General features: G+C 42.2%; 1 protein-coding gene across 2 annotated transcripts; it reads right to left on the bottom strand.

Annotated features, from left to right (window-relative positions):
* Nucleotides 1-1697: 1697 nt before the first annotated feature.
* Nucleotides 1698-25755, bottom strand: LOC121871242 (zinc finger and SCAN domain-containing protein 10-like). 2 transcript variants are annotated; one of them, XM_042373450.1, is made up of 3 exons: nucleotides 25732-25755; nucleotides 3750-4214; nucleotides 1698-3481 (listed from the first exon to the last, which is right to left on the bottom strand). In XM_042373450.1, the coding sequence occupies exons 2-3, from the start codon at nucleotides 4194-4196 to the stop codon at nucleotides 2408-2410; spliced, it is 1521 nt and encodes a 506-aa protein (XP_042229384.1). In that variant the 5' UTR covers nucleotides 4197-4214; nucleotides 25732-25755; the 3' UTR covers nucleotides 1698-2407. The 2 variants fall into 2 exon arrangements, with proteins under 2 accessions (XP_042229384.1, XP_042229383.1); XM_042373449.1 differs by lacking the exon at nucleotides 25732-25755 and adding an exon at nucleotides 6337-6514.
* Between the last annotated feature and the right edge of the window lie 1217 nt (nucleotides 25756-26972).

Raw genomic sequence — 26972 nt, forward strand, 5'->3', positions numbered from 1 at the left:
TCTCCCCTACAAACGCTGTTTGTCGCTGAGTAGCCGACCCCACCAATTCCCCAGTGTGTGCCTCGTGGTCTGGGTCAACCAGCGCCGCCATACACCACGGAGCGGGGGTCAACTGCTAAGCCACGCCTACCCCCGCTATTTAAGACCTGACCTCGTGGTGATCACCCTCTTTCCACCTTCAGCCGCAGCCAGCAACACCTCCTCCTCCGCCGCTGCCTGGTGGCCTTCCCTCGCTCCTCCGCCTGCCTGGCGGTCCTCTCTCCCGCTGGCGAGCATGGCGACCCACAAGCTGTCCTCTGAGCGTCCTCACTAACCAGCTCTCTCTACATCACGCTTATAACCATGCTGCCTTCCCAGCACCAAGCTGCATTGTACATCCAATACAACATGTATATAGAGCACATTGTGAGTTTCCTTTCTCCATTCCATCCTGAGTGCGAACCAAACATATCATACCCCACAATACTGTCGCATTGGAATGCGGATACGCAGTTGTAGGGGAGAGATCCACTACGGGCTAATCCCGTTAAAAAAAAGTAAGGTATGCACATAGCATGTGCTTCGACTTAAGAACATTCCCAGGAACGGAACTCGCCCGTAACCTCTTTAAATTGCTTTTGGTTTTATTACTTTGCTCGTTAATAATATTTAAATACAATGTAAATTTATTCAGTCAGACTTGTTACTTTTATCTTGTGACTGTTTCCGTTCACCCAAAATCCTGTTGCCAAATGTGTATTTCAAGTAGGGCCCTTTACCAAGATCTTGGGTTGTCTGCAACTCTCTCCTTTACTAAAAAGTGGCATAAGCAGCAAACATTTTACAGAAGTGGTCGGCATAAACAACAAATACTTACAAAAAGTTGTCTTAAAAGCAACACTACAGAAAAGGTCGCTATCAGCAGTAAACATTTTGCAAAATCGGTCGGTTACGTCAGTGTACTGTAAGCAACAATTTGGAAACGATATATTTTTTTCCGAATATTAAAGGGGTAATATAGGTCCCAAATATGCTAGTTATATTCAATGTGTATATAATATTTTTTTTCTCCACTTTCTCACACTGTTGACTAATTTAGGGCAAAAGTAACCGTAGTTTGTTATAGTTTGAGGGGTAAACTTTCATAATGCCAGATATACTGTAACTTAGTATGCCACACCACCTTGTGCTGAACTAAAAAAATAGACACGTTAATTTCGCTCCTAGCTGCCAGTGTTGTCTTAGTCCTTCCACCTAAAACGTTATCATACTGAAAAATTTCACGCTCACATCAACTACATGTGAATTGTTAATCTATTTTTGTTTTTTCGCCGTCATTACCAGTATTTACCACAGGAACCAAATTTTATCAGAGGGAGCTGAATATTAATTTTGGTGTGCTAGATACTCTGTGGTGCAATGTATTGCACTTTATACCAAATAACATTGGAGCGCTGCAACCCCCCCCTCCATTCCATAACCATTCAGTATGTGTAGTTATGATTTTATGTGAGTTCCATCATCATGGTTGTGTGTAATGGTTTTATTATAATCATTACGATGTCATCATGTTTTGTTTCGTCATAATACAGTAAAGGTATGATTTTCACCATTATAGTAAGATTAGGTTCCATATACTGTATGTAGTTTAAATCCTGAGGAGATACACTTGTCTCTACAAAACTTATAATTCTGATTTTCAGGATAAAAAAAAATAATAAGATTCCTTTGTATTTTCTCCCCAAGGTGGGTTTTGTATTATAAAGAATATAAAATATTACATCTTTGGATGTGATAATTATCACAAATATAATAGAACAAGAAATAAATATATAGATATCACAATAAATTTGGTACACTTTAGAAGAGCACGTAAGACATGGACTGAAAGTTTAAATGATATGAGGCCTTAACCCGAAACTTGTAAACTGATGTAACTCGGACCTAACGTACTTTATACCTACACAAGTTTTCACAATTCATACAAAAAGTATAAACCACATTTTCCTTAAAAGGTAACCATGTGCAAATTATTTGCATACCTTTACAAATATAAATTGAGTGACACATCTACATCCACACTGGAATTGATTGTTACATAATTCCCTGGTTTAGTCACATACCCAGAGCTTCCATATTTTCGACAAATCCGATATTTGCTGTGGTAATAAAAAATTGATTTAAAAATATATTCACAATATACTAATAAATTAATTTAATCCTCAGCCTTCAAATTTAAGATTTGGCAAATACAAAATTCCCCAATGTTTTAATGATAAGCACTTCAATTTGGATTTTGACTTGGTCTGCTCACTCAACTGTGACACCCAGTTATTTTGTATAAAACGTAAAAGACGAGTCACTTAATCCTTACCACTTAAATACCCTCACAAGTTTAGCGTTTTTATAGATACAAGATGAGATCAGGTCACTGGGGATGAGTAGGTACAGCTATGAAGCTAATGGCTGGCGCCAAAGGAGAGACTTTTGGAGCCACAGGAACCCCAATCCGTCGACGAGTGTGTCGCTTCATGTGCTTGGCCAAATGATCAGAACGCATGAATCTTGTGTTACAAGAAGCACATTCGAACCTTTTCTCGCCTGTGTGTGTTCTTTTGTGACGGGATAATTCATCCGATCTAGCGAAGCGTCTTTCACAGCCTTCCCAAGAACACTGATAGGGCTTTTCTCCTGTGTGGGACCTCATGTGGGATTTGAGATGAGATGATTTATAATAAGTTTTTTCACAGCTTTCAAATGTACATTTAAATGCTCTCTTTCTGTCTTCTTGTGGAGTTTGTGATGTAGGTGCTGAGACCAATATAGGGGACAGAACCTGGGAGACGGCAGTACCGTTGTTTCCAGGTGTTGTAACAATGAGGTGAGTGATTCCAGCACTTGTGGCAGGAATCATAGTTGGAGACCCATTAATTTGGGCTAGGATCACTGGGCTACCAGAGTGTACTGGAATCACAGACGGCATCTTTGGTGCAATCGCCACGAGCCTATTGCTAACTTGTGGTGCTTTAGGGACCGAGGCATTTTTTGTTGTGGCTTCTTGAGGAGGTTGTTGAACAGGTACAGAGTATGTATTAATGGTGAAAGCACCAGTGGCTCCGTTCAATCCACGATCTGTGTCCTTGTTGTGTACAAAGATCTGTTCCTGAGCGGTATTAACGCTGCGAGGGGGAATGGGGTGAGGGCCTATGAAGGTTGGAAATTGGGAAGAAGATTGATCGTCTTCATGAAAATCCCATTTACCTTCGTCTTCCCTGTAAATAAAATCACGATTATCATACATTTTTCTTTCTGCTAATGTACGAGGCCTCTCATGTCGTGGCTCTTGTGGCGGCCGTCTGTCTGCCTTGACGATAACTGAAACAGGAACACCTGCCCCAGATCCAGGAGGGGTGGAAGCTCTCGAAGTGTAGCTGGAGAGAACAGGGCTGGGGGAACGAGGAGGGGTGCATGGCGTGTGGGGTGGCGTCTCATTCATCAAGATCTGGAAGATGAGAAAAACTATAAATAAGGGTACAAATATAAAGGTACAGAAAATCTTTGAAGACCTGTTTCCGTTCTGCAACTCTTCTACATAGCTAAAAATGCTTCTCGTTTCAAGATAAAATGTCTTCATTCATTAAAAGCTTAAGGTAAACAATATATTAAGTTAAAAATGTTTCTCATTTTAAACTGAAGAAAACACCACCATACTGTACAGTACATTAAAAACTTTAAAAATACTATAACTACAACAAAAGCAATATAATTACCTTGGGAAATTCAGTTTCTTTTACAATCCTTTTCTTGTCAAAGGGAAGTTGATCAAAAGATTCCTCCAAGTCTGACTCAAGCGGGTGATACGGAGATATGCCTCCGTGTGAGGAAGGCGGGGATGGTGGTAACTCCAAGGTGCTACTCCCACACTCCCGGCTACTCCATCTCATTTCATGTTGCGAGAATGACAACAGCGTCTCCACCACCTCCAGATCTTCAGCACCTGTCTGTCTTAAATCTTCCCTACTTCTGTCTCTAGACTCTTCAAGGCTCCTATGTCTGCAATCTTCTAGGTTTGTCAGTTTGTATTCTTCCCAAGCCGCGTATTTGTGATCGTTTACACTTCTCCGCTTGTAGCCTTGGGGATCTGTGTGTCTGTAACCCTCTGTGTGTGTCAGTCCGTACTCTCCTCGGCTTGGCACTCCATGTTCTTGAAAGCCCATATATCCCAAGTTTGCTGCCTGCAAAATGAAAAAAAAAGGTGTTTTAATAAAAGAATACAATAATATATAGAGTAATGGTTTACATACTTTTTACTGCAACATCAATGTACTTCTGTCTTTCTAAAATCTTGGTATCACGACCCCGTGTCTGTTCACCTACACAGATCAATTTTCATTTTACGTACTGTAGCAATCATAATATAAAATCTAAGCAAATATTATAAGAGAACTTCCGAGCACACCGCTCTACTAACTCTGCGCAACATAGATCCCAGATTCAAGTTCGGGGCCACCACCACCCAACCAGACGGCACGGCGCCTGCTCAACCCCGCGGCAGCAAGCCTCTTAATTATGTTGCTCGGCAACTCTCTCGCTAGGTTTCACAAACTAACGTTTCATATATATAATTATATACAGTTTACCCGTTATATCTTTAAAACACTAAAAAAATATAGAATATTCATAGATGCATTTTAGTTCAGTGTTAATGTAAATATCCATGCGCAAGCATTAAAGAGCAAAATCAAGACGTCATAGTTATCACGTGATCAACATGTGAAGGGCTCGTGAACAGGTCGGACACACCTCCCTTCGTCCATGACGTCACATTGTTACTACACACCACCTTGTCATTTTAGTTAAAATTAATTATACGTACTATATGTGCAGCTATATACAACATTTTGAGGATTTTTATATATATATATATATATATATATATATATATATATATAATATTAGCAAAATGTGTTTAATATTCTAATATGTAAGAACAAATAAAACCAAGCAGTGCGGGACTTGGTTGGCATCACAGCATTTCCTCTCGCTCTTTGTTTGGCGGGAAACGGGTCAGGACGCGGTTGAATCACAAATTTTAAACCAAGCGCTTCTCTCGATCGCCATAAGCTTTCAATCGCAAATTAAAAATTTTGGGCGCCAATTTCAGTCTTGCCTAAATGAAGGGGCAATAATGCTACAAGGACCCAACAAAAAGTGGAAATAGAACTTCCGTCCTGTAGTATCACCAGGTATAACACCCGGGATAGAATTATTAGTTGTAACAGTTCGATTCTCTCACAAATCCTAACCCTATTAATACCCAAATAAACATTTGTACAATTTGCATTACAGTTACTTCGCTTCAGTTAAACACTCTTATAATTCGGTTTAAGAGTTGTCTAAATTTTATAGGGTTAGAAGTTAGAATGAATAAGAACAGAAGAGATCCTTCTTACACTCCCTTAAGATAAGGTCAAGACTTAGATTACGTACTCGAAATCACTACCAACATCATCTTATAAACGTACCCCTAAATAACGTACAGTATGTCCTAAATTATCAGATAAAACAAAGAACTTTTCGCATTTGCATTATACGTCAGAAACAAAATTTGGGGGTATCCCTGTAATTTCCATTTAATTAAAAAATAAAAATGTTCAAAAGATACTTACAACAACCTCTAGGTGAAATACGTTAATGAATCCCACTTATAAATATATTTTAAGAACAATACTCGTGAACTTTGAGATAAAAATACAATCTATATAAATTATATATTTTCAGGTATACGCTTCACAACGTTATCTGCAAGTTGATATAAAGGGAACACAGTGTAATGAAGAAAACCAAAATACACAACACGGTACAGTACAGAGGCAGGCGGTTCGCGGTTACGGTACCATATTAGGCTCCCTCACTGTCACTTCACAAACACGAACACCTCTACAAGAAATAGGTCTTGCTTTTGATAATTTTAAGATCACTAAAATAACGAGAGATGCCCAGGTCCTGATATAATATCCAGAGAAATTTGTATTGCCTCAGTGGCAATGTATGGTTTTGCTACACATTATACGTATTATTTGCTACACCATGTATCTGCACAAAATTTTTCTGATAAATGCACAAATAAATAAATTCTAAAATTCACATTTAATCGCTGAATCGTAAGAACGTGATCATGTTTTAATTACTCATTCGTTTTTCAACACTAAACTTCTTTCAATCCACAGAAACACTTCTCACTATTATCCACATGCCTGTGAAAGTGAAAGACCACCCCCGTAGTGTAGTAATATCACACCTAAATGTGCCGGATATTTATAATTTGCACAACTGATCGAAATCACTTTTAATTACCTTTTGGTCCCAGTTGGGAGACTGAGGTAACGAGTGCTTGAACATTATTTGCTTCTTCATGGTGAGAGTTTATAATCCAAAACCTGCTGCTGTATCCCAATGGGAGTACTGAAGGAATATATCGCACAACCACCGCTCATATCCAGCAAGTCACAAGTAAGAACTTGGAGTAGAGTCCACCACGTTGAGTCCTCCCCTCCCACAGTTGTCGAGGTTGCGGCACGCCGCCAGACGAACTAACGCGTGAATTTTCCTTTATTTTGGCCATAATATATTAGAATTTAAAAATTTTCTGATACAATTAGATGAAATGTATAAAATATCATTGTCAACAGAAAAATCCGGTCCAATTTTCTGTTAAATCAACAAAAAACAGACTATATGAAACGCCACCAGCTGCAATGTGTGAGGAGACATAACGAAAAGGGCGGGTGTTGACGCGGACCAATGAGTGGGGTGGGTGCGGCGGAGTTAGCCAATAGGAGGCGAGCGAGGTTGGTGTCCACGTGAACAGGTCGTGGTCGACGTCCTCTCTCCCTGGAGTGATCACGTGAACAGCTAGTGCTGCCTGCCGGATCGCTCTGATGCAACAAACTCACTATGGATAATATTTCCCACTTTCATTCGTCATCTTAACGTAAAGGATTATCTTTACCACACATTTCGGGTATGTAGGTTCGAAATGGTGAGACAAATGGACACTAAAATTAGCTTATTTACTTTATTAATCATGATTTTTTTATCCAGGTGATGCTATTGTACTCAAACATACCTTAAATGAATAGGTAATATTGAAAATTACCCGCGAGTTCCAAAATCATCGTTCAGAGCGTGCGTGAATGTGAGTCATTGGAGGTGCAGGGCGTGAGCGACAAGAGAAACCACAGTACACTATTTTGGTACCGCTTACCTGCACCTGACAAAGTCTATACATATTACATAATTCATGTATATCATTGCTTAATTGGGAAGGCCTAATTTGCAATTCATGTCAAATTCTAAAGAATGTATTTGTAGCCATAATTCGTCGCTGGTCGTATATTAAATACTTTAATCAAACATATTTTGTACGGTAGGTCGTCATTAGATCAATAATTTAGTAATGAATATGAAAACACTCATGGCAGATGCTGCTTTGTATAGTATCACCATGTAACAACTTGGGTGTGTGAGTGGCCAGGTCACGCTGACACACCCAGGGCTCACATATCCACAAAGTCAAGATATTTCGACAGAGCTACTAACTTAGGTGTATATGAATCACATGTTAATTACGACATATGCTTGAAGGTTAAAATTAAACAGATGATCGCCCCTCCCCGAGAAACGTGACTATAACAAGTACCTTGATGTAGCGTACGTGTTGGGTTGTGATTTATGCCAAAGACTATTTATATTACAGTCTTTGACTTATGCCACACAGAGGGAGGGCTTTGACCATAGCGTCATAGCACTGGGTGGGGAGGAACCAGTAACCCTGAAAAATACCCGGTACGTTAATGTAAGCGACCAGCAGCCTCGCCGTGATGACCACTTTCCCTACCTCTGTTGACGCGTACTATATGCCCTCTGCTGCAGACTGAGATATTAGTTGTCTATGAAAGATCACTTGAAGATTCGTCCTCCCTAGTTTATTTCACCTGAAGATTAACCACCCTTACGCTTCCCAGGTTAGGTTACGTTGTTTTAGGTTAGGTTAATTTATTTTAAGATGATTAATCAGATGAATTAGGGAGGGGCGAATCTTTAGGTGATAATTCTTAAACTTTCTGTGTGGCAGGCAATGTTTCTCTTTCAGTGGATCAGTTATATTTTTTTGTCAGTTTTAAAAAGTTTAGGCAGTTTTAGGTAGCGAGTGTACCCCTCTACCAGTGAGTCTTTCTGTGGGTTCACATGAAGATTCGGCCCCTCAACTTATTTCACATTATGGTTAACTGTAGGTAGTAGGTAGGAGGCAGCTACCAAACAGGGAGGTACTACCACCTGGGAAGATATTGGAACAGGGCCGGATTCAGGAGTGGGCAAAGTGGGCAGCTGCCCAGGGGCCTCCACAATCTGGGGGCCTCCACGTATTACAATATTTTATTTAATTGTTAATTCATTTGGAATATTTTTATTTTCAATCTTTAAAATTCATGTTTATCTATCACTTGTGTGTGTGTGTGTGTGTGTGTGTGTGTGTGTGTGTTGGGAATTTGTACACTATCAATAAATATAGTTAATTAAAAATTTCTCAATGTTCTAATTTCCTCAATATAACTGCATATGGCTTCAAAATTCTCCAAAGAAGTGTTCAAATTTCAAAATTTTTCCGGGGGTCTTACAGCGCCCCCCGGAACTCCCAGGTGATTAGGCTCGCTTCACTCGCCACCCCACGTTCTTGGGTAGTTATAATGAGGGGGCCTCCACAAAGAGGCTGCCCATGGGCCTCCACAGGTCTAAATCCGGCACTGTATTGGAAGCACAATGCATTGTTTAATGGTAGACCCTGCTGCCATATGGCATCACGAAAATTGTGACCAAGTCCCAGACTGCTGATCTGACTTTCTGCCTCATTTATACACAATTGCAGGGTCTCAATTGTTTCTCTTACTATTGACAACACAACATACTGTACATGTGGTGTTTCTCACTATTGATCTCTTTTTTTATTTTTTTATTTATTATTATTATTATTATTATCGTTATCAATTTAAAATTTTATTTTCAATTTTGAATTTTGTATTATAAATTTTATTTACTATGAATTATTATTATTATTATTATTATTAGATTACAGATTGCCCACGAGGAGGGCTAGTTTACTGGGCACTCCCTTACATCCTGTGCAAGGTGAAGCGCAGAAACGTTTACAGTGCCCAACTGGGAAGCATGCGGAGTATTATTACATTTTCGCCCCCCAGGCCCCGATGTGGGTCAGTGACCTGTGCCCGGGTGGGCTAATGCCCGTAAAAAAAAAATAATATAAACTACTATGCTTAGCTAAGCTAACCCAATTCTAACCTAACCTAACTTACCGTTCATTAACCTGCTCAATCCAACCCTCTAAGTAGCGTTAAAGGGGTTAAGCTTCAGGTGAAATAAGCTAGGGGCTAATCCTCTGATGATACCTTTCAATAATACCCGTTGCAAAATTGTTCATGTTTCTGGTAGTGGTGTTAGTGGCCACTAGTTCTCGTCGATCTAGTGGGTCGACGAGGGTCAGATCATATTTAGACTCGATGGACGAATGAATTTAATCAAAAAGTTTGGAGGCGCTGAAAGGATAGTAGTTCAAGACAGGAGGTTAATGATGATGCTTAAAGGGTTATTGTGTAAATATATGACAAGAGTTGCATATTTTAATATTGCGGGTTTACAACAGGAAAAGCGCGAAAAAATAACACCAGATTTTTTTCCAAACAAGTCCCGTGGATATGACGCCATATTCATGACAACGTTCAAATCTCATGACAAGACATTAATCAGATGTCTCCTTGAGCTTAGCTGACCTACGAATTATGAGGTAATTAATAATCATATCAAGTTGTCAAGTAATCTCATCTAAGCTGTGAAGTTAGGACATATCTTTCTTATCGATATGAACAGTTTATATAGTATAATGTACTGTACTACCCTTAAGTCAGCAGCAGACATCACAAACAATGCGTTATATGTCTGAAGATCTCAACTATTGAGCAGGTCATAAAGTTTGGTTTGGTACGGTGTGATCAGATCTGTACTGGGCTAATTCGGTCATATCTCTTAATAAGTTCACGGATAAAGCTTGTTCAGTCAACCAAAAATTTCGGCACCCCTAGGTCATCATATTGTACAACACCGTAAAGGTGCAGAATTTTTGTCCTTGAGTGGACTTGGTACTTTTAGACCACACTAGGATCCGTTACTAAAGGTATCTTCTGTCTTTGTGAGGATTAAATAAGCAGAGTTGTCATTAGTCTTGAAAATGTCGTCAAGTTCCTAGTCATAAATAAAATTTACCTAACGGCTCTTTGGATACTTGTGTTGTTATGACAATTCTCACTGTCATTTAACGTATCATAAAACTGTGACCTGTTAAGGAGTTACGTCAAGCCGAGTGTGGGGAAAGGTTTACAGGTCAAATTAATGTTAATAATTACATGATAATGAAAATTTTTATCGATCTCATAAAGATTAAGAATCCCCTTTTATTTTACCTGGTGATTAAACATCCTAACCTAAATTAATCTCACATGTAGCGTTAAGTTTTTTAATCTTCAGGTGAAATAAACGGAATTTTTTAATCTTCCCGTGATCCAATCTTTCAAGCGACGTGTATTATGGCTGAATAATATAAATAACATAGCTCAATGCAATGAATGAATTAGTTCAATAATACAAATAAAATGAAGCTAAAGATTGAGGACAAGGAGCATGGTGTTGAGGAGGACATGAACACCTAAGCACTGTAACAACAATCATAGCCAGTCTTCAATTATACTGTATGTAGGTCAGGGATGCTGGTGGCAACAACAGCTAGTGTGTTTACGCAGCACATTCGCTATTCCTCACTGTATTCTCCATTTCTCATATAAATGCATTGTTTTTCACTTTAATTTACCCTTTTCCTCTCTTTGAATTTCCCTACCGATATTACCTTCACCACTCGTTGCCACCCACTGCAAGTTCAAACACAGCTGGAATCTAATTTATTTGCTCCTTAACCTGTGTGAAGAACTCATCTAACTCATCTAGCTTGCTATCTACATATCACCCGAGTTTTTTTTCATATATAGATTTTGAATATGAAATTAACTAATAACAGTTATTTGAATAATTTTGTCCGTAAAATTAATTATTTTTATCATGAAAAACTTCAAATCTCAACCCGGACGCTGATTGGTTACGACGTCACGATTGCGTTTGTTTATCATTCAGGCATTCACGATGTTTTCCTCAAGGAGCGTAGTTACGGGTTATTGGCTATAAAGTACAAATAAGGAAGATTCGTCGATGTTTTTTTAGTAGAAAAGTATAAGTGCTGGCCGAGCAAAACAGCGAAAAGTGTTCGTTTGTTCCTGTGCACAAGACGATGAAAAGCTTCTGGCGATTTGTTGTTGAGTAGGAAAGGATCATTCTCTCGTTCCTATGTCCTACTATGAAGACCACTATAATGTAAGTAGATAACAGATAAGGTTCCAGGGTAATGTAAATGATACAGCATTAGTTGAGCTTACCGTGAGGATATGGAGGGTGTAATTTTTATGTCAAGTGACAAACCTGGAATAAAATTAATTTGACTGCTGACTGTAACAATGATATTTTACAAAATTATGTAATTTGCTATTGTCGGATATTTACTAAAAGGAGTTATTCGATTTCGTTAATTTTTCCACAGTTGTTTTTATTATAATAGTAAGTATTTTTAAAGAGTGACATTGACTACCTAACCAACCGAAGAAACCTACCTAACCTTACGTATCTTCCTAGCCGGGGGTCTCCACCCCCCGGACCCCCAGCCATTTTAAACAGAAAATACTTACTTTGATATCTGGTATAAATGAAAGCATCTTAGTTGAAGAGTCATGGTGTAGTTTTACGTTTTTTTTTGTGGGCGTTAGAGTTCACTCGGATCTAGCGGGTCAGATGTAAACAAATAGATGACGTACGGTAAATCGGCAGATTTTCGGAGGAGTAATTACGGTAAATAATTAATTTATTCGTGTACAAAGCACATAGAGACATCATTTTAGTGTCATATGATCAGTTTTCACTGTGTTTTACCCCGCAATTTCCCTCGTTCTTCATGCCCTGCCCACTACATGTGATTTGTGATAGTAGATAGAGAAAAAAAACTTATGATTAAAATAAAAAGTTGGCGCCTCTTTTAAAATACTTACTATAATGATAAGAACATCGGAGGATAAAATGATGAATAGACCAACTCCTGCTGGCAGTAGTGATGTTCTCAGAAATTATCGAATGGGTAATATTGACATGCTCGTCGACTCGTAATTTGTTTTGATGGATCTTTTCTTATTATAGTACTATGTCATTAATGGATGAATACATGTTTCTCTAGATTCAAATGTAACTTGAAAAAATAACTTGTCACCCAAATTAAGCTCTTGAGTCTTGACCCAAATGCACCTGCACACAAGTTTCCTTGCCCTGGTAAAGTTTTGTTGGCAAAGCCTAGCGAGGATATACCTGCAGCTAGGAGGAATATTTACTGTATTCATTTTAGAGAGACGTAATTACACAAATGTTTATCCTTATTGGGCAGGTGTGAATGTGGAGGGAGGAGCGTTGGAGGTGAGAGGTAGAGGGATGAGTGTTGGAGGTGTGGGTGAAGTGGAGGGAGGTGTGTTGGAGGTATGGGTGAGGTGGAGGGAGGAGTGTTGGAGGTGAGAGGTAGAGGGATGAGTGTTGGAGGTGTGGGTGAAGTGGAGGGAGGTGTGTTGGAGGTAGTGTTGAAGTGAGAGGTGGAGGGAGGAGTGTTGGAGGTGAGAGGTGGAGGGAGGAGTGTTGGAGGTATGGGTGAGATGGAGGGAGGAGTGTTGGAGGTGTGACTGAGGTGGAGGGAGGCGTGTTGAAGGTGTGACTGAGGTGGAGGTAGGAGTGTTGGAGGTGAGAGGCGGAGGTAGGAGTGTTGGAGGTATGGGTGAGGTGGAGGGAGTAGCGTTGAGTGTGTGTGGTGAGTAACAAGTGTGTGTGGCGCCTCCAAGGGCCACTTACCACATGCAGTAAGTGCTTGAGGTAGACTTTCACCACACTTCCTGTTTGTGCTGTTAGACACTGAAAAATAGCCTTGTTGTGGGTATCGCGGAGCGCATGATCGGTAGCCACCTCCTAGTTCACACACAGCTGCCACTAGTATCGAATTCCTTACTTACGATAACCAGAGGGCAAAACACACACACACACCGCCTTACCTACATACAGACTTCATGCATTCCTCACGCCATCATAACTATTGAGGACCCCAGCCAACACACGTCAAGCAGACAGAGGAAGAGGCACTCGTCGCAACAGTGCCACGTCCTGTCCTCGGCCGCCGGCACCACATAGGTCACATCCATCACCCACCACCCCTCTCACTAAATGTAATGTGCTGACAAAACCCATGGCCCTTCAGACTGCACTTGCGTCCTTAATGCATGAGTCAGAAAGGCAAGCATGGATTCCGCATGCTTCCCTGTTGGGCGCTGTAAACGCTTTTGCGCTTCGCCTTGCACAGGGTGCTGGAGGTGACCAATAAACTAGTCCCTTCGTGGGGCAAATCTGAAAAATCACATCGAGGAATATGTTTGTTTATTTTTTGTCATATGATCGTACTTCTAAAAGTTGTTTCAATGCATTATGAGCTGTGTGTTTTAGTCCTACAGGTATTCTAGGGTGGCTCTTGCTTTGACTGGTGTGGAGTGGGTGGGCAGGGTCATGGAGTACGGGTCTGTGGTGTGAGCAAGGGGAAGGATACAGGTCTGGGGTGTGGGCAACACACGCGGACCCCCACGTGATGCGTTATTACTAGGATGGGCGGGGTCAGTTAGTGTGAATAGCAGGTCAGCGGGTAGTCCAGTGTGGCCTTTTGGGCTCTCTCAACAGCCAACCTAGCTGAGGGAGGACTCCACACACACACACACACTATAATATAATATAATGGTTGCCCCTCGTGTAACGAGGATGGCCGGCCCAAGGGCCACCTAGGCGTGAATTTGTTTAAGGTGTAGAAGCTGTCGGCAACAAAACAACCACACCCTAACTTAACAAGTTGCATGACCCAGTGTCAAGGAATAGTCTGAGAAGAACGGACAACTTGCCAACTGCACTGGCTAACCATCACCCCGGAATACGTAGACTACATTCCATCCTCCGAGTTCGCTGGGAAGACAAGAGAACAAATGCCAGTATTCTTGCTGACACCAACTGCAGGAGCATCGAGGCGACTACCATTACCCATGAACATCTACGTTGGACTGGCCATGTTACCCGCGTGGACGACAGTAGACTGCCAAAGCAGCTACTTTACAGTCACCTAACAAAGAGTAAACGTAACGCTTGGAGGACCACCACACGAAAAGGTGTCAATACTTTCGAGTTAGCCCTACTGCAATTGAGGTAGACAAGCACCAACGCCAGAAAGACGCTGCCACCGCCCCTCACTCACTCGATGTAGCCCTCCACATGTGCAACATCTGTGAACAACTCTGCCGGTCCCGTATCGGCCTTTTTAGTCGCCTCAAAACTCACCAATGAAGGTGACATCCCTAATAACTCATATCATTGTATCATAGCTAGATGATCGTCATACTCGATTCCGAGTGCCAGCAAAGTAGTAGTAGTACTAGTAGTGTGTGTGTGTGTGTGTGTGTGCGTGTGTCCTGGCATTACCGATTAACTCCATATACTTATTTTAGATGTGTAAATACATAATATACGGTATATAAAACCTTCACATAACATGAGTAGGTATTCTTTTTGGTTTAATCTATCCCTACAAGCGGTGCCACTGTCTCCACAGGTCCCAAAGCTAACCAAACGAAACCAGCCCAAACCTAACCTAATCTAACCTAACCACACCTATTCTATCCCCTGGCTCTATCAGACATACCTTGGCACTCTCAGACATCCCACGGCACTCTCAGACATCCCACGGCGCTCTCAGACATACCACAGTACTCCCAGACATACCACGGTACTCCCAGACATTCCCTGACACTCTCAGATATCCCTTGGAACACACACTCACACTGTGGGGTCACTCAGTACACTGCTTTGTTTCAGGAAGATCTTGCACTCTGGTGGCAGTATTATGAACCATTGTTTGAGGTATGAAATCTTCGGGCGACCTCCAGCGAGTCACTCTGTTTTGTGTGCCGCGATCCTTACGGCGTCATGCGGTGCTCTGCTTACCTCGGGGTCACTCAGTCCTCCCGGTGAAGCTTCTGGGACCCTTGATCTAGGCTTACCCATGGTCTTGTATTTACATCATAGGTTTTATTCTCAAGAGGATGGCCGGGGGAGGGGGTAAGGATTATCTCATGATGGTTAATCTTCTCATTGACTTCAGAATAAGGCCAGGGTGTATAGGCCTACGAGGTGTGACGCCAGAGTGAAACTAGGGTGTAGGCCTACGATGAGTAACGCCAGAGTGAAGCTAGGGTGTAGGCCTACGAGTAATGACGCCAGAGTGTAGGCCTACGTGAGTCACATTAAGGGCAAGTGGCATGATAGCAATGATAAGTGGAAGGGGAGGGGTGGAGAAGGGGGATTGGTGGGCTCACCACATGGCGGCTTCAAGTGTTAATAACGAACCACAGAAGCCTAGGAAATAACATCATTGTGGGCAGCCTGTATGGACCGTGTTGTGTCTGTCTGTCTGGACGGTGGTGGTGGTGTGTCTGAGTGTCTGTCTGTCTGGACGGTGGTGGTAGTGTGTCTGAGTGTTTGTCTGGACGGTGGTGGTGGTGTGTCTGAGTGTCTGTCTGTCTGGACGGTGGTGGTGGTGTGTCTGAGTGTGTGGGGGGGGGACTTGGCGGCGAAGGAGCTGAGATGTCTGTGAGTCAGTTAACTCTGGTAAGGGAGGGGAGGGGAGGGGTTAATTGGTGTTTCGCCTTAACCACGTAGTGTAGGTGTGGCATGTGTTGACGGGTTCGGCGACATGGATTAAATATGTTGCACTTTATTAATTTTGAGGAGCTGATTTCAAATATGGCAATAAAAATGTCAGTCACGTAACGTTTTTATGATATATGTGTATATGTAGTGTAGGAATTTTAGATACGTACTTGTGTTGGTAGGGATATATTAAATGCAAGGTTAGCAATACTGAACAGCAAGTGGAAGGAAATGCTGTCCCTAACCTCACTCTACAGTATGCAGGATTCCCTCTGTACTGATGTAGATGGACTGATGTCAGAGTTGGGAGAAGAACATGACCCAAAGGAATGGCGGCTTTTCATAGATTCCTCCAAGTTTAGTTTGAAAGCAGTGTTGTTGCATAATGGGAACCAGAAGCGCTTAGGTCCAGGAGTGCGTTCTGTAGGTTCGAAGGAAATGTATGAGAGTATGGAAAAAATACTAACCGCTATTAAATACAAGGAGTATAGATGGCAGATCTGCAGTGATTTGAAGGTTATAGCCCTTCTACTTGGCCTTCAAGGAGGGTTCACGAAATATTGATGTTTTCTGTGTTTATGGGACAACAGAGCAACAGAAAAACACTACAGCACAAAGGACTGGCCAAAGAGAGAAGAGTTTTTCCAAGAAAAAGCAACATTAAATATACTCCCTTGGTAGACCCAAACGATGTACTTCTACCTCCTTAACACATCAAGCTGGGACTCATGAAGAATTTTGTGAAGGCTATGGACAAACAAGGTGATGGGTTCGTGTACTTGAGGGGAAAATTCCCACAGCTCAGTGATGCTAAAGTCAAAGAGGGTATCTTTGTTGGCCCACAGATAAGAAAGTTACTTCGTGATGACGACTTTGAAAACAAACTGAAAGAAAATGAGCAAGTTGCATGGAAAACCTTCACATTTGTAGTCTAGGGATTTCTTGGACACAAGAAGGAAGAAAACTATTGCCAACTTGTAGAGGAACTCTTTAAAATCTACAAAAACTTAGGATGCAGGATGTCCCTGAAAGTCCACTTCCTACACTCGTACTTGAACTTTTTTCTTAGAATCCGGGGGTCGGTTAATGATGAACAGGGAGAGCGATTTCATCAGGACATTAGACGTATGGAGGAAAGGTACCGGGATCCTGCCATGATGGGGGACTATTGCTGGTTTTTACAATCAGAGGACAATACAACACATAAAAGTATGAAATAAAATAACAAGTGCCCATACAGTGGCTAATTTAATACTCTTTGTGTCTTTCTTATGATTGTTTTCATTCTTTAGAATTTTAGTGTGATGACGTGGAAAAAAGTAACAGGAATAACAAGAAAAATAATATTTTTCAGTTTTGTCTTTGTAAGATTTATTTTTTTGTATAACAAATAAACTGTATGTGCCAGAGAAGTTTTATTGCCAGATTTAAAATCAGCACCTCATAATTACCAAAAGGAAACTGCTCTCAACCATGTTACGGATTTTTTTTTATTTGTTGCCTTGTGTTATTGAGACAAAATCCTCGAGTCCATTATAAGATAACTTTGTGATCTCCTGAATGTTAACCCCTCTAACCTAACCTAAAGATTAACCCCTCTTACCGAACCTAACCTAACCTCATCCCCAGGTACAATTAGGTTGGTTAATCATCAGGTGAGATAAACTCGGGTTAATTTTCAAGTGATTTTTTTTAGCAGCTGTGGTAGACATTTTTAAGCTTCTCAGTGTTTAAATTTCACGTCATTGTGACCTTGACGAGATATCCGGGAGTGTAAGAGAAGCCACTGTAGGAGGAGGGTGTTGTCACGGTCTGGTAAGTCTTGTGGGATCAAGTTATTTCACCTTAACCTAACCTAACTTAACTATGGAGGGTTGGGTTAGATTAGGTTAGGTTAGGGTTACGATAAGTTAGGTTAGGTAAGGTTAGCGTTAGGGTGCTTAATCTTTAGGTGAAATAAGCTATAGGGTGGAGATTCTTCAGGCTATCCAATAATTGCACAATTGGAGACTTAGTAGCCCCGTGGTCGGCCTGGGTGACGTAACAAACTCCGTCAGCAGGACTCCCCACCAGCGTGATGAAGGTACCAGGTGTTGTAGTTGTCCTTCCAGGTAGTATGCGAGGCGGACCTCTCTCACCGTGGCTCTCGCCTCCCTCTACCGAGTTAACATCGTCACTGGTGGGTTTTACAGCCATCGATTAGTCCTAATTGGCTGAAGGTCAGGTTTATCCAGGTGTCAGCAGGTAGCGGGAGTTACAAGCCTAATTATTCCCAGGTGACAAATCCTAGCCAGGCCACCCGCCCTCCAGGTATACGGTACCTCACCTCTGATGGCAGGAGGTGGAAGGGGCGGGGTGTGGGGGGTCACAAAGAACCAGTGTAAATAGTATTGGATAATTGGATGAGGGAGGCGGAGGAGAGGGAGTGTTTATGTTGAGTGTATTACATGTCAGGAGGTGTGTGTGTGTGTGTGTGTGTGTGTGTGTGTGTGTGTGTGTGTGTGTGTGTGTGTGTGTGTGTGTGTGTGTGTGTGTGTGTGTATGTATGATGTAGAGAAATTTGAAATCGAAACAGTATATTTAGCCGGAAAGATACAATTGCAAAGCGAATCCTAACCCTACTAACAACACCGCTGAATCTTGTAGTGCCTGAGCTCTCGTGAAGACAGACGTGATAAAAACATCACCATAAGAGTACACATAGTATCAACACCAAGGATATTATAAATATTGCCATCGAGAAAGTGAGGTCACCTGGAGCGTGTAGTGAATGACAGGTTAATTGAGGAAGACTAAACAGGTAGAAGAGAGAAGTATAGACCAACTAGGAGGAAGATTGAGTCATTTATCCATCAAGATCTAGGAGTAGCATGTGAGTCAAGGATAACAGGGGAATAATATTAAATCACGTTCAATGTAGAAGAATTTACTTAAAACTGGTGGGCGTGGATGGTGACGGACGTTTACATGGCACATCAATCTAGCAGGTAAAGTGAACTGTGTTAAGACGTGCTCCAGTAGTTGGGACATTTACAGGCACTGTGTCTGTTTAGTATCAGATGAAGGCGAGTAAATTTACTGTCATGTGAGGTTTAGTGGTCCTGTCTTGTCCTGTTTTGACCTGTCCTGTTCTGCCTTGCCCTGTCCTGTCCTGTTTTGACCTGTCCTGTTCTGTCTTGCCCTGTCTTGTCCTGTTTTGACCTGTCCTGTCCTGCCTTGCCCTGTCTTGTCCTGTTTTATCCTGTCCTGTTCTGCCTTGCCCTGTCCTGTCCTGTTTTGACCTGTCCTGTTCTGCCTTGCCCTGTCCTGTCCTGTTTTGACCTGTCCTGTTCTGTCTTGCCCTTGTCCTTGTCCTGTTTTATCCTGTCCTGTCCTGTCTCTAGTGATGTGCGACAAGGAGTTAAATTTTAGGGATTGACAGATGGATCACCTGAAGATTAGCCCTTTAACCTTATTTTTACCTAAGATTATTACCTAAGACCTGACCTCCAACCCAACCCAACCCAACCCAACCCAACCCAACCCAACCCAACCCAATCCAACCCCACGTAGCAAAAGGGTATCCAATCATCTGGTGAAATAAGCTGGGAAGGTGGGCTAATCTTCAGGTGATTCGACAGATTTTCTTCCTTGATTGTATTCTTATTGTATATTGTAGTAAACACGTCTCCAAGTAGCGTAATAATTACTCCCCATAACACACATTGTATATGAGATCTCCTTTTGATATGAGTAATTAAAAGTGTAGTGATAATAACGGGGTTAGGTTAGGTTAGGTTAGCGTTGTGTTAGGTTTGCGTTATGGTTGGTTAATCTTAAGGTGAGCTGAAATAACATACAAACCCAATCGCCGTATAGTTGATCTAGAACACCACGTTTATAACACCCAGAGAGAGAGAGAGAGAGAGAGAGAGATTAAATATTGACTTAAAACATATTAGGTAAATAAACACAGTCAATAAACCTTACCAACGAGACATTCCAACACTTCATTTAGATTCAACAAATACACTTCAATTGATTATTCACCAAGGTTATTTACCACCGAGGCAGTCATATTTAGTTAAGGTTTCTCGTGTTAATGTGCCGACGATGAAACAGGTATGAGTAAGCAGTGAGAGGCACAGTAACCTTGGTAAGTGCCTCTCACCACAAAGACTTCATTACTCCTTAAATAACTCTGATATCAATCATGGTCGACCCTTGAAGATATTTTCATGTCGGTATGTAGGTAAACTTCAGTTGGGATTTTGCCTTTAGTAGGATGATTATCCAGTATTTGTATATCACACACACACACACACACACACTTCGTTAATAAACTCTTGGTGGAACAAAGGCAGATTATAGCATAATTCCTTCTTGACCATCACCTGATTAGATGAGATTTAGATTGCCCCGAGGCAGTTTATTGGGCACCCCCTTACATCCTGTGCAAGGTGAAGCACAGAAGCGTTTACAGCGCCCATCTGGGAAGCATGCTAAGTTCACGCTTGCCTTTGTGACTCATGCATTAAGGGCGTAAAAGCCTGAAGGGTCATGGGTTTTGTCAGCAAGTTACATAAAGTGACAGAATGATGAGTGTGTGGGGGTAAAATTCCCGGTACAATTTATCTGTTTATGACAAAGTGTGGCAAGTCCCTAATAATGTCAAGTGCCAGGCCACAGGTATTGACAGTATTGAGGGACATACCTTTTAGTGTGAATGTGATGGCGTGTACGTCGGTAGTGTCGGCTTCAAGGGGGGACGTCGAGAGGTTGGTAGGGGACGTCCTTCTTGGCGTAGGTACGTAGTCCACTAGCATGTCCGCATGTGTGGTGAGAGAACAAGTTGGATTTGATTTCTTGATCACAGTTACTCACGCCAGCGGATGTCAGTGTTTATCTTAGGAGTGAACGTGGCGCCACTAGCTGGATGGTGGTGGTGGTGGTGGTAGGGCCGATGGTGGTAGTAGTAGGAATGGTAGTGGTGAGGGTGATAGGGGTTGTTGTGGTGATGTTAGGTTAAGGTTAGATGTTCCAAACCACGGCCTGAGTTGTCCAAGCATCGTATACATATTTTATATCCTACTATGAGTGACAACACCCCTCTCCTCCCCCCTTCTTACCCCTTCCTCTCTTACCCCTCCCCCTCTTACCCCTTCCCCCCTCTTACCCCTTCCCGCTTTCTTACTCCTTCCCCCCTCTTACCCCCCCCTCTTACCCCTTCCCGCTTTCTTACCCTTCCCCTCTTACCCCTCCCCTCTTACCCCTTCCCCCCTCTTACCCCTCCCCCTCCAGGTTATGAAACATGTGTGAGCTGGCAAACTGATGCAGAATTAAACTGTTGCACTCCCAACCTGTAAGCATCCTCACGTCTCTGGTCACGGTGTATGAATTTAATGTGTGTGTGTGTGTGTGTGTATTTTGGAGTATAAATATCTTGCGAAAATTCAAGACGTCTCCTCCTCCACTCTCTTGGTTTATTGAACAACCAACCTATCAGAAGTGAAGTGTCTGTAGTAAACATTCTGGTAAAGGAGATATTAATTGTTTATTCGTTTGACTATCAGGGTCGAACACCGTGTAAAAGGCTCATTTATCCTTGAAGTAATGACCAGGTCTTGGATTTTAATATTTACGTGTTAACAGTTGTTTATATTATCCCTTCATTGGTGACTTCTTGAGGTATCAAACAAGACTACACTTTTTTTTTATATCCTTACAGAGTTCAGTAACTTGTGTGATATATGCCTTTACATATCACACACACACACACACACACACACACACACACACACACACACACACACACACACACACACACACACACACACACACACACTTCCCACGAAATCCAAATACCATCTGAACTAATTAATTTCTTTCAATGTTGTCATGGTTCAGGGGTGGATCGGTGGTAGTATGAGTGGATTATATTATATAAAGATAATAATATGTCGTATTTCTTATTTCTTACCGTAGAGTCCGATACCTTCACACTGATTACTTACAGGAGATTATGGCGTATCTACGTAGAAGTTCACTCCACCACTCGACATTCCATGATTTATACTTGATAAATGATGATTTGATGAATTCATTTAATTTTCAACATCTATCTAAGTTACTGGTTATACTTTGTCATAACCAATCAGTCATTACCTTTAGTAATAATAGGATAGGATCACAGATACGGGCAGATAATTGCACTTACATTTATTTGTCAAGCTTCCATACAATGATTTACAATTTGCATGGATATATGATTCACTCACGTTCACGCTGTAGTAAAATTAATCTTCTAAAAGAGAATTTTAACTTGGGGACACATGTGATTACTCTACTATGGGTATAACTTAACAGAGCCTAAATTCTTCAAGTGATACATTTACTGCCAGCCTGGAATGCTTTTGTTGCAACCAGGCTTCCGCACAAGAACTTCTTTCCACGGGCCACAGCAACAAAAGTACTCTTGGGTTACCACACATGGTGTCGTGCAGGAGAACTCTGTAAGCGTGACTTGAATTAACCATCTAGGTGCAATAGACCAGCCTGGATTGCTTTTGTCGCAACCAGGCTTCCACACGTGATATTTCCACGGGGATAACAAACCTAGGTTAACACGCTTAGTCTTGTGTCGACCTTCCACGGCCATAACAACAAAAGGTACTCTTGGTGTACCACACATAGTCTCGCGTCACTGACAGTCACGGTAGACTGTTGTCGCGGCAAGGGAACTGGTAAGCGTGACTTGAATTAACCATTTAGGTGCAATAGACCAGCCTGGATTGCTTTTGTCGCAACCAGGCTTCCACACGTGATATTTCCACGGGGATAACAAACCTAGGTTAACACACTTAGTCTCGTGTCGATCACGGTCACAGTAGACGGGTGTCGTGCAGGAGAACTCTGTAAGCGTGAATTAATTAACCATTTACTGTAGGTTTGATAGGCCAGCCTGGATTGCTCTTGTCGCAACCAGGCATCCACACGTGATATTTCCACGGGGATAACAACCTAGGTTAACACACTTAGTCTCGTGTCGATCACGGTCCACAGGACAGGGTGGCGGGGGAGGACTGTGTGGTGTGGTGTCCCGCCCCCTTTCAGGAGGGAGAGGATGGAGACGACGTCTTAACTAACCCATGGCTCAGGGGGTACTACTTAAAATGAGGTTTTTGGGTGTGAAGCGGTGAACAGTACAACACTGTTCCACTGCCCACCCCCCTAAAGGCTGGCTAACATACACTAATTGAAAAATACATGTCCCAGTTATGCCTCGCCGGGTGTCTTATCTCTGGTAAAACAAACTTTGGAGTTGGTTGCGTGGGTAAGCCTAACGCAACCCATGACAAATGTCTTCTGATCTTGGTGTTACATTACGATTCGCGTCTTTGGAAAGGGTGATACTTTTTATTTTATTTATAGATGTTGCATTTTTCTTTATTTCTACTTACGTCCGTTATTTACCTCGTCCGTTAGATGTCCCGTCCGTTAGTTGCCTCGTCCGTTAGTTGCCTCGTCCGTTAGTTGCCTCGTCCGTTAGTTGCCTCGTCCGTTAGTTGCCTCGTCCGTTATTTGCCTCGTCCGTTAGTTGCCTCGTCCGTCATTTGCCTCGTCCGTTAGTTGCCTCGTCCGTCATTTGCCTCGTCCGTTAGTTGCCTCGTCCGTTAGTTACCTCGTCCTTAGCTTTTGTTGAGTGTCAAACCATTTTCTTTAAGTTCGTTGTTTCATCTCTTCATGGCAGCCTGCACAAGTCTCTCACCCAGTAATAGTTAGGTTAGGTTAGGTTTTGTTTTGTTTGGTGTGGTTAGGTTAGTTTGGTGAAATAAGCTGGGAGTTAATTTAAAGGTGATCCAATCATTCTACTTTTTTATCAGTTAAGCTTTCATCTTAACACTTCACTGCTTCCTGTGTAAATTTCTCGATAAAAGTTACGAAACTGTCAAGCCAAAATGCCAGACCTTGAGTCGTGGTTAAAAGAAATAAAGATTGTTGTTGACTCAATCACGGGCATTGTAGGATACCAGAAGAGGTCCTGCGACGGAAGGAGGTAGGAGAGGTGAGTGGGCCGTGACGCTAGCGCTCTCTCTCTCTTTCTCAGGACACTAGTTATTCTCGACAAACTATGATAATGGTAGTACTAGTAATATTTAATAATAATAATACGAGAACGTAAAAAATTCTTCGCCTGATTATTTTACCCTTTTTGATGGTGGATTCTGTAAATATATAAGTTCTTCTGATTGGTTTATTTTCACAATATAACGGTAACGATACTAGCGAAGCAACTCTTGTCTCTGAATTAGGTGTAGTGTAATGAGTGGTGCATTTTTTTGTGGGGGATGTAATACAGTACTATACCCTGCGGAACACCAGCATGGATAAACACAAAGGGTGCTATACCATACCCTGCGGAACACCAGCATCCCAAAATGATCTGTTCCTTCACCTTCAGAAGTTTGACTATATGGTTTATCGTGTAAGATGATGCTTCATATCTCCTGGTGGGGGTGTGCTGTACTACCTTAAACGAGTCACGAAAACCATGCGCATCATCCCTCACGTTGATCAATATTACTGGGGGTCATGAAGGACACACAGCCTGGTATACGTGATCATTACAAGGCTACACCACTCATTGATAATGATCGTTTCTTGACAGCCTCCATTAAGACGCCAGGCAAAATGTCCAAGAACCCGAGGCATCCATGTTTAATCAATGATCTCTTTCTCTGTGCTCGGGGGTTGGTATCATACTCGAGGGGTTGGTATCGTCCTTGAGGGGTTAGGTTAGGTTAGGTTAGGTTATAGTAAGAGGATCCAATTGGGCCGTGGCAAAGTTGCAAAAAAAGCCCCCCTCCCCCCGGCGCCCTACTGATCACCTCAACATAAGGTACTACACCCCACTACAAGAGGACAATATCGTACTACACACTAAAACGCGTCCTACTCACTGCATACATTAGCTGCGTTAAAGGTAATGTTGTCCTTTGGTCCAGTAACAGTTATCTTTATTATCATAATAAATGGGGATTACCAAGGCCTTTATTTGCTCTGTAGCTATTTTATTATTTTACAGTAGTGTTACAGTACTGTACTATGATGGCCAATGCCATTAGTAATTACAAATAAACGAATAAAGCATAGAACTGTAATTAATTTTTCAGTATAAACGACTATATCGAAAAATTATATTAAAAATGTCCGGTATTAAATGGATATTACCGGTATGCTATTAATAACCGAAGGCAACGCCGAATCCTTCGTTATATAGTACAACTTTGTAAAGGAAGTTATAATATTTGTGATGGGAATTGTGAGGTGAGGTGAGGCAGGGTTGAGAGGTACCGTACCTGGAGGTGAGGTGAGGCAGGGTTGAGAGATTTAGTACCTGGAGGTGAGGTGAGGCAGGGTTGAGAGGTACTGTACCTGGAGGTGAGGTGAGGCAGGGTTGAGAGGTACTGTACCTGGAGGTGAGGTGAGGCAGGGTTGAGGAGGCACTGTACCTGGAGGTGAGGTGAGGCAGGGTTGAGGAGGTACTGTACCGTGAGGTGAGGCAGGGTTGAGAGGTACTGTACCTGGAGGTGAGGTGAGGCAGGGTTGAGGTGAGGGGAGGCAAGGTTGAGAGGTACCGTAACTGGAAGGTGAGGTGAGGCAGGGTTGAGAGGTTCAGTACCTGGAGATGAGGTGATGCAGGGTTGAGAGGTTCAGTACCTGGAGGTAAGGTGAGGCAGGGTTGAGAGGTTCAGTACGTGGAGGTGAGGTGAGGCAGGGTTGAGAGGTTTAATACCTGGAGGTGAGGTGAGGCAGGGTTGAGAGGTTCAGTACCTGGAGGTGAGATGAGGCAGGGTTGATCTTCGTTCGTGTTGTCGGGAGGAGTACTCGAGACCACTTAGTGCCTTGTGTGACATGAGAGGTACTTTAACTGTGTGTGTGTGTGTGTGTGTGTGTGTGTGTGTTGAGCAGCAGCAGCGGTTGCTTCCACATTTGCCCAGCACGCAGCTCCCACGTGAACCCGCAAGGGGTGTCTGCCACACGGGGTATATCGCGCTTGCTGTTTATAGGTCGTTTTAGAAAGTGATTTTAAATTTATTTGTCTGTAACTGTTTATTGCATTACTGTTTATTCCATTAGGTGTGAGTTATTCGTTACTCCGTGTGGTCCTCCTCGGGTGTCACTGGAGCCTCGCAGTGCACCATACTGGCGAGTCATTGAAAGGTCGGGCAAGAGTTGCGTAAGACAGTTGGTGTTTCTGTCAATGGTGAGTCACGCGGCCCTCTGCTTCCTCCGTGGTGGGAGTTACACGTGCCTTGGGCGTGTTGGCTGTACACCCAATGGTTATCGTGCACAGCATTATATGTATACCTCCAGCTGTTACTGTACTGCTCTCGTCACCGTCTGATGGTCCTTGCCTTAGTTATTAAATATAAATGTAACATTCTAATGTACTTAAAGGCCTTACTCCCACCCCACCCATTTTAGGGGTCCTCCTTACCTAGGTCACCCTGTCTCCCTCACCTGACCAGGCCTCTCTACAATAACTCCTTCAGGTGGTACAAACCTTACCCATCTTCCTCCTCACACTGCTGTATTAAAGAGTCCTTAAATCCCATATCCTCCCCCGTCTCAATTATCGCTTCCCACCAACTCTATACTGGCGGAGGCTGCCCAAACAGCAGTCCTCACCTCCCAGACCACACTCTAGTGAGGCGCTGGTGTTTATTGTCAGTGTTGGACCTCGGAGTACTCACTGCCGGCTTAAATAATCCTGTGGTACATGTGCTCACGAAACCCATGACGTAACGGGTATCAAGTTTTTACCTAATATATATATACTGAAAAGTGTGTGTGTGTGTGTGTGTGTGTGTGTGTGTGTGTGTGTGTGTGTGTGTGTGTGTAATAGTAATAATAATAATAATAATAATAGTAATAATAATAATAATAATAATAATAATAATAATAATTAACGGTTTATTGAAAAAGTTCTGCAGCCCGAAGGCTGAAAATATACATTGGACATAAATGACGTATTACACACATTGGTGGTTAAACCAATTGCCTTCATTAGA

Source organism: Homarus americanus, unplaced genomic scaffold (genome assembly GCF_018991925.1).
Source record: "Homarus americanus isolate GMGI-L3 unplaced genomic scaffold, GMGI_Hamer_2.0 scaffold40565, whole genome shotgun sequence".
Classification (NCBI taxonomy): Eukaryota; Metazoa; Arthropoda; class Malacostraca; order Decapoda; family Nephropidae; genus Homarus; species Homarus americanus.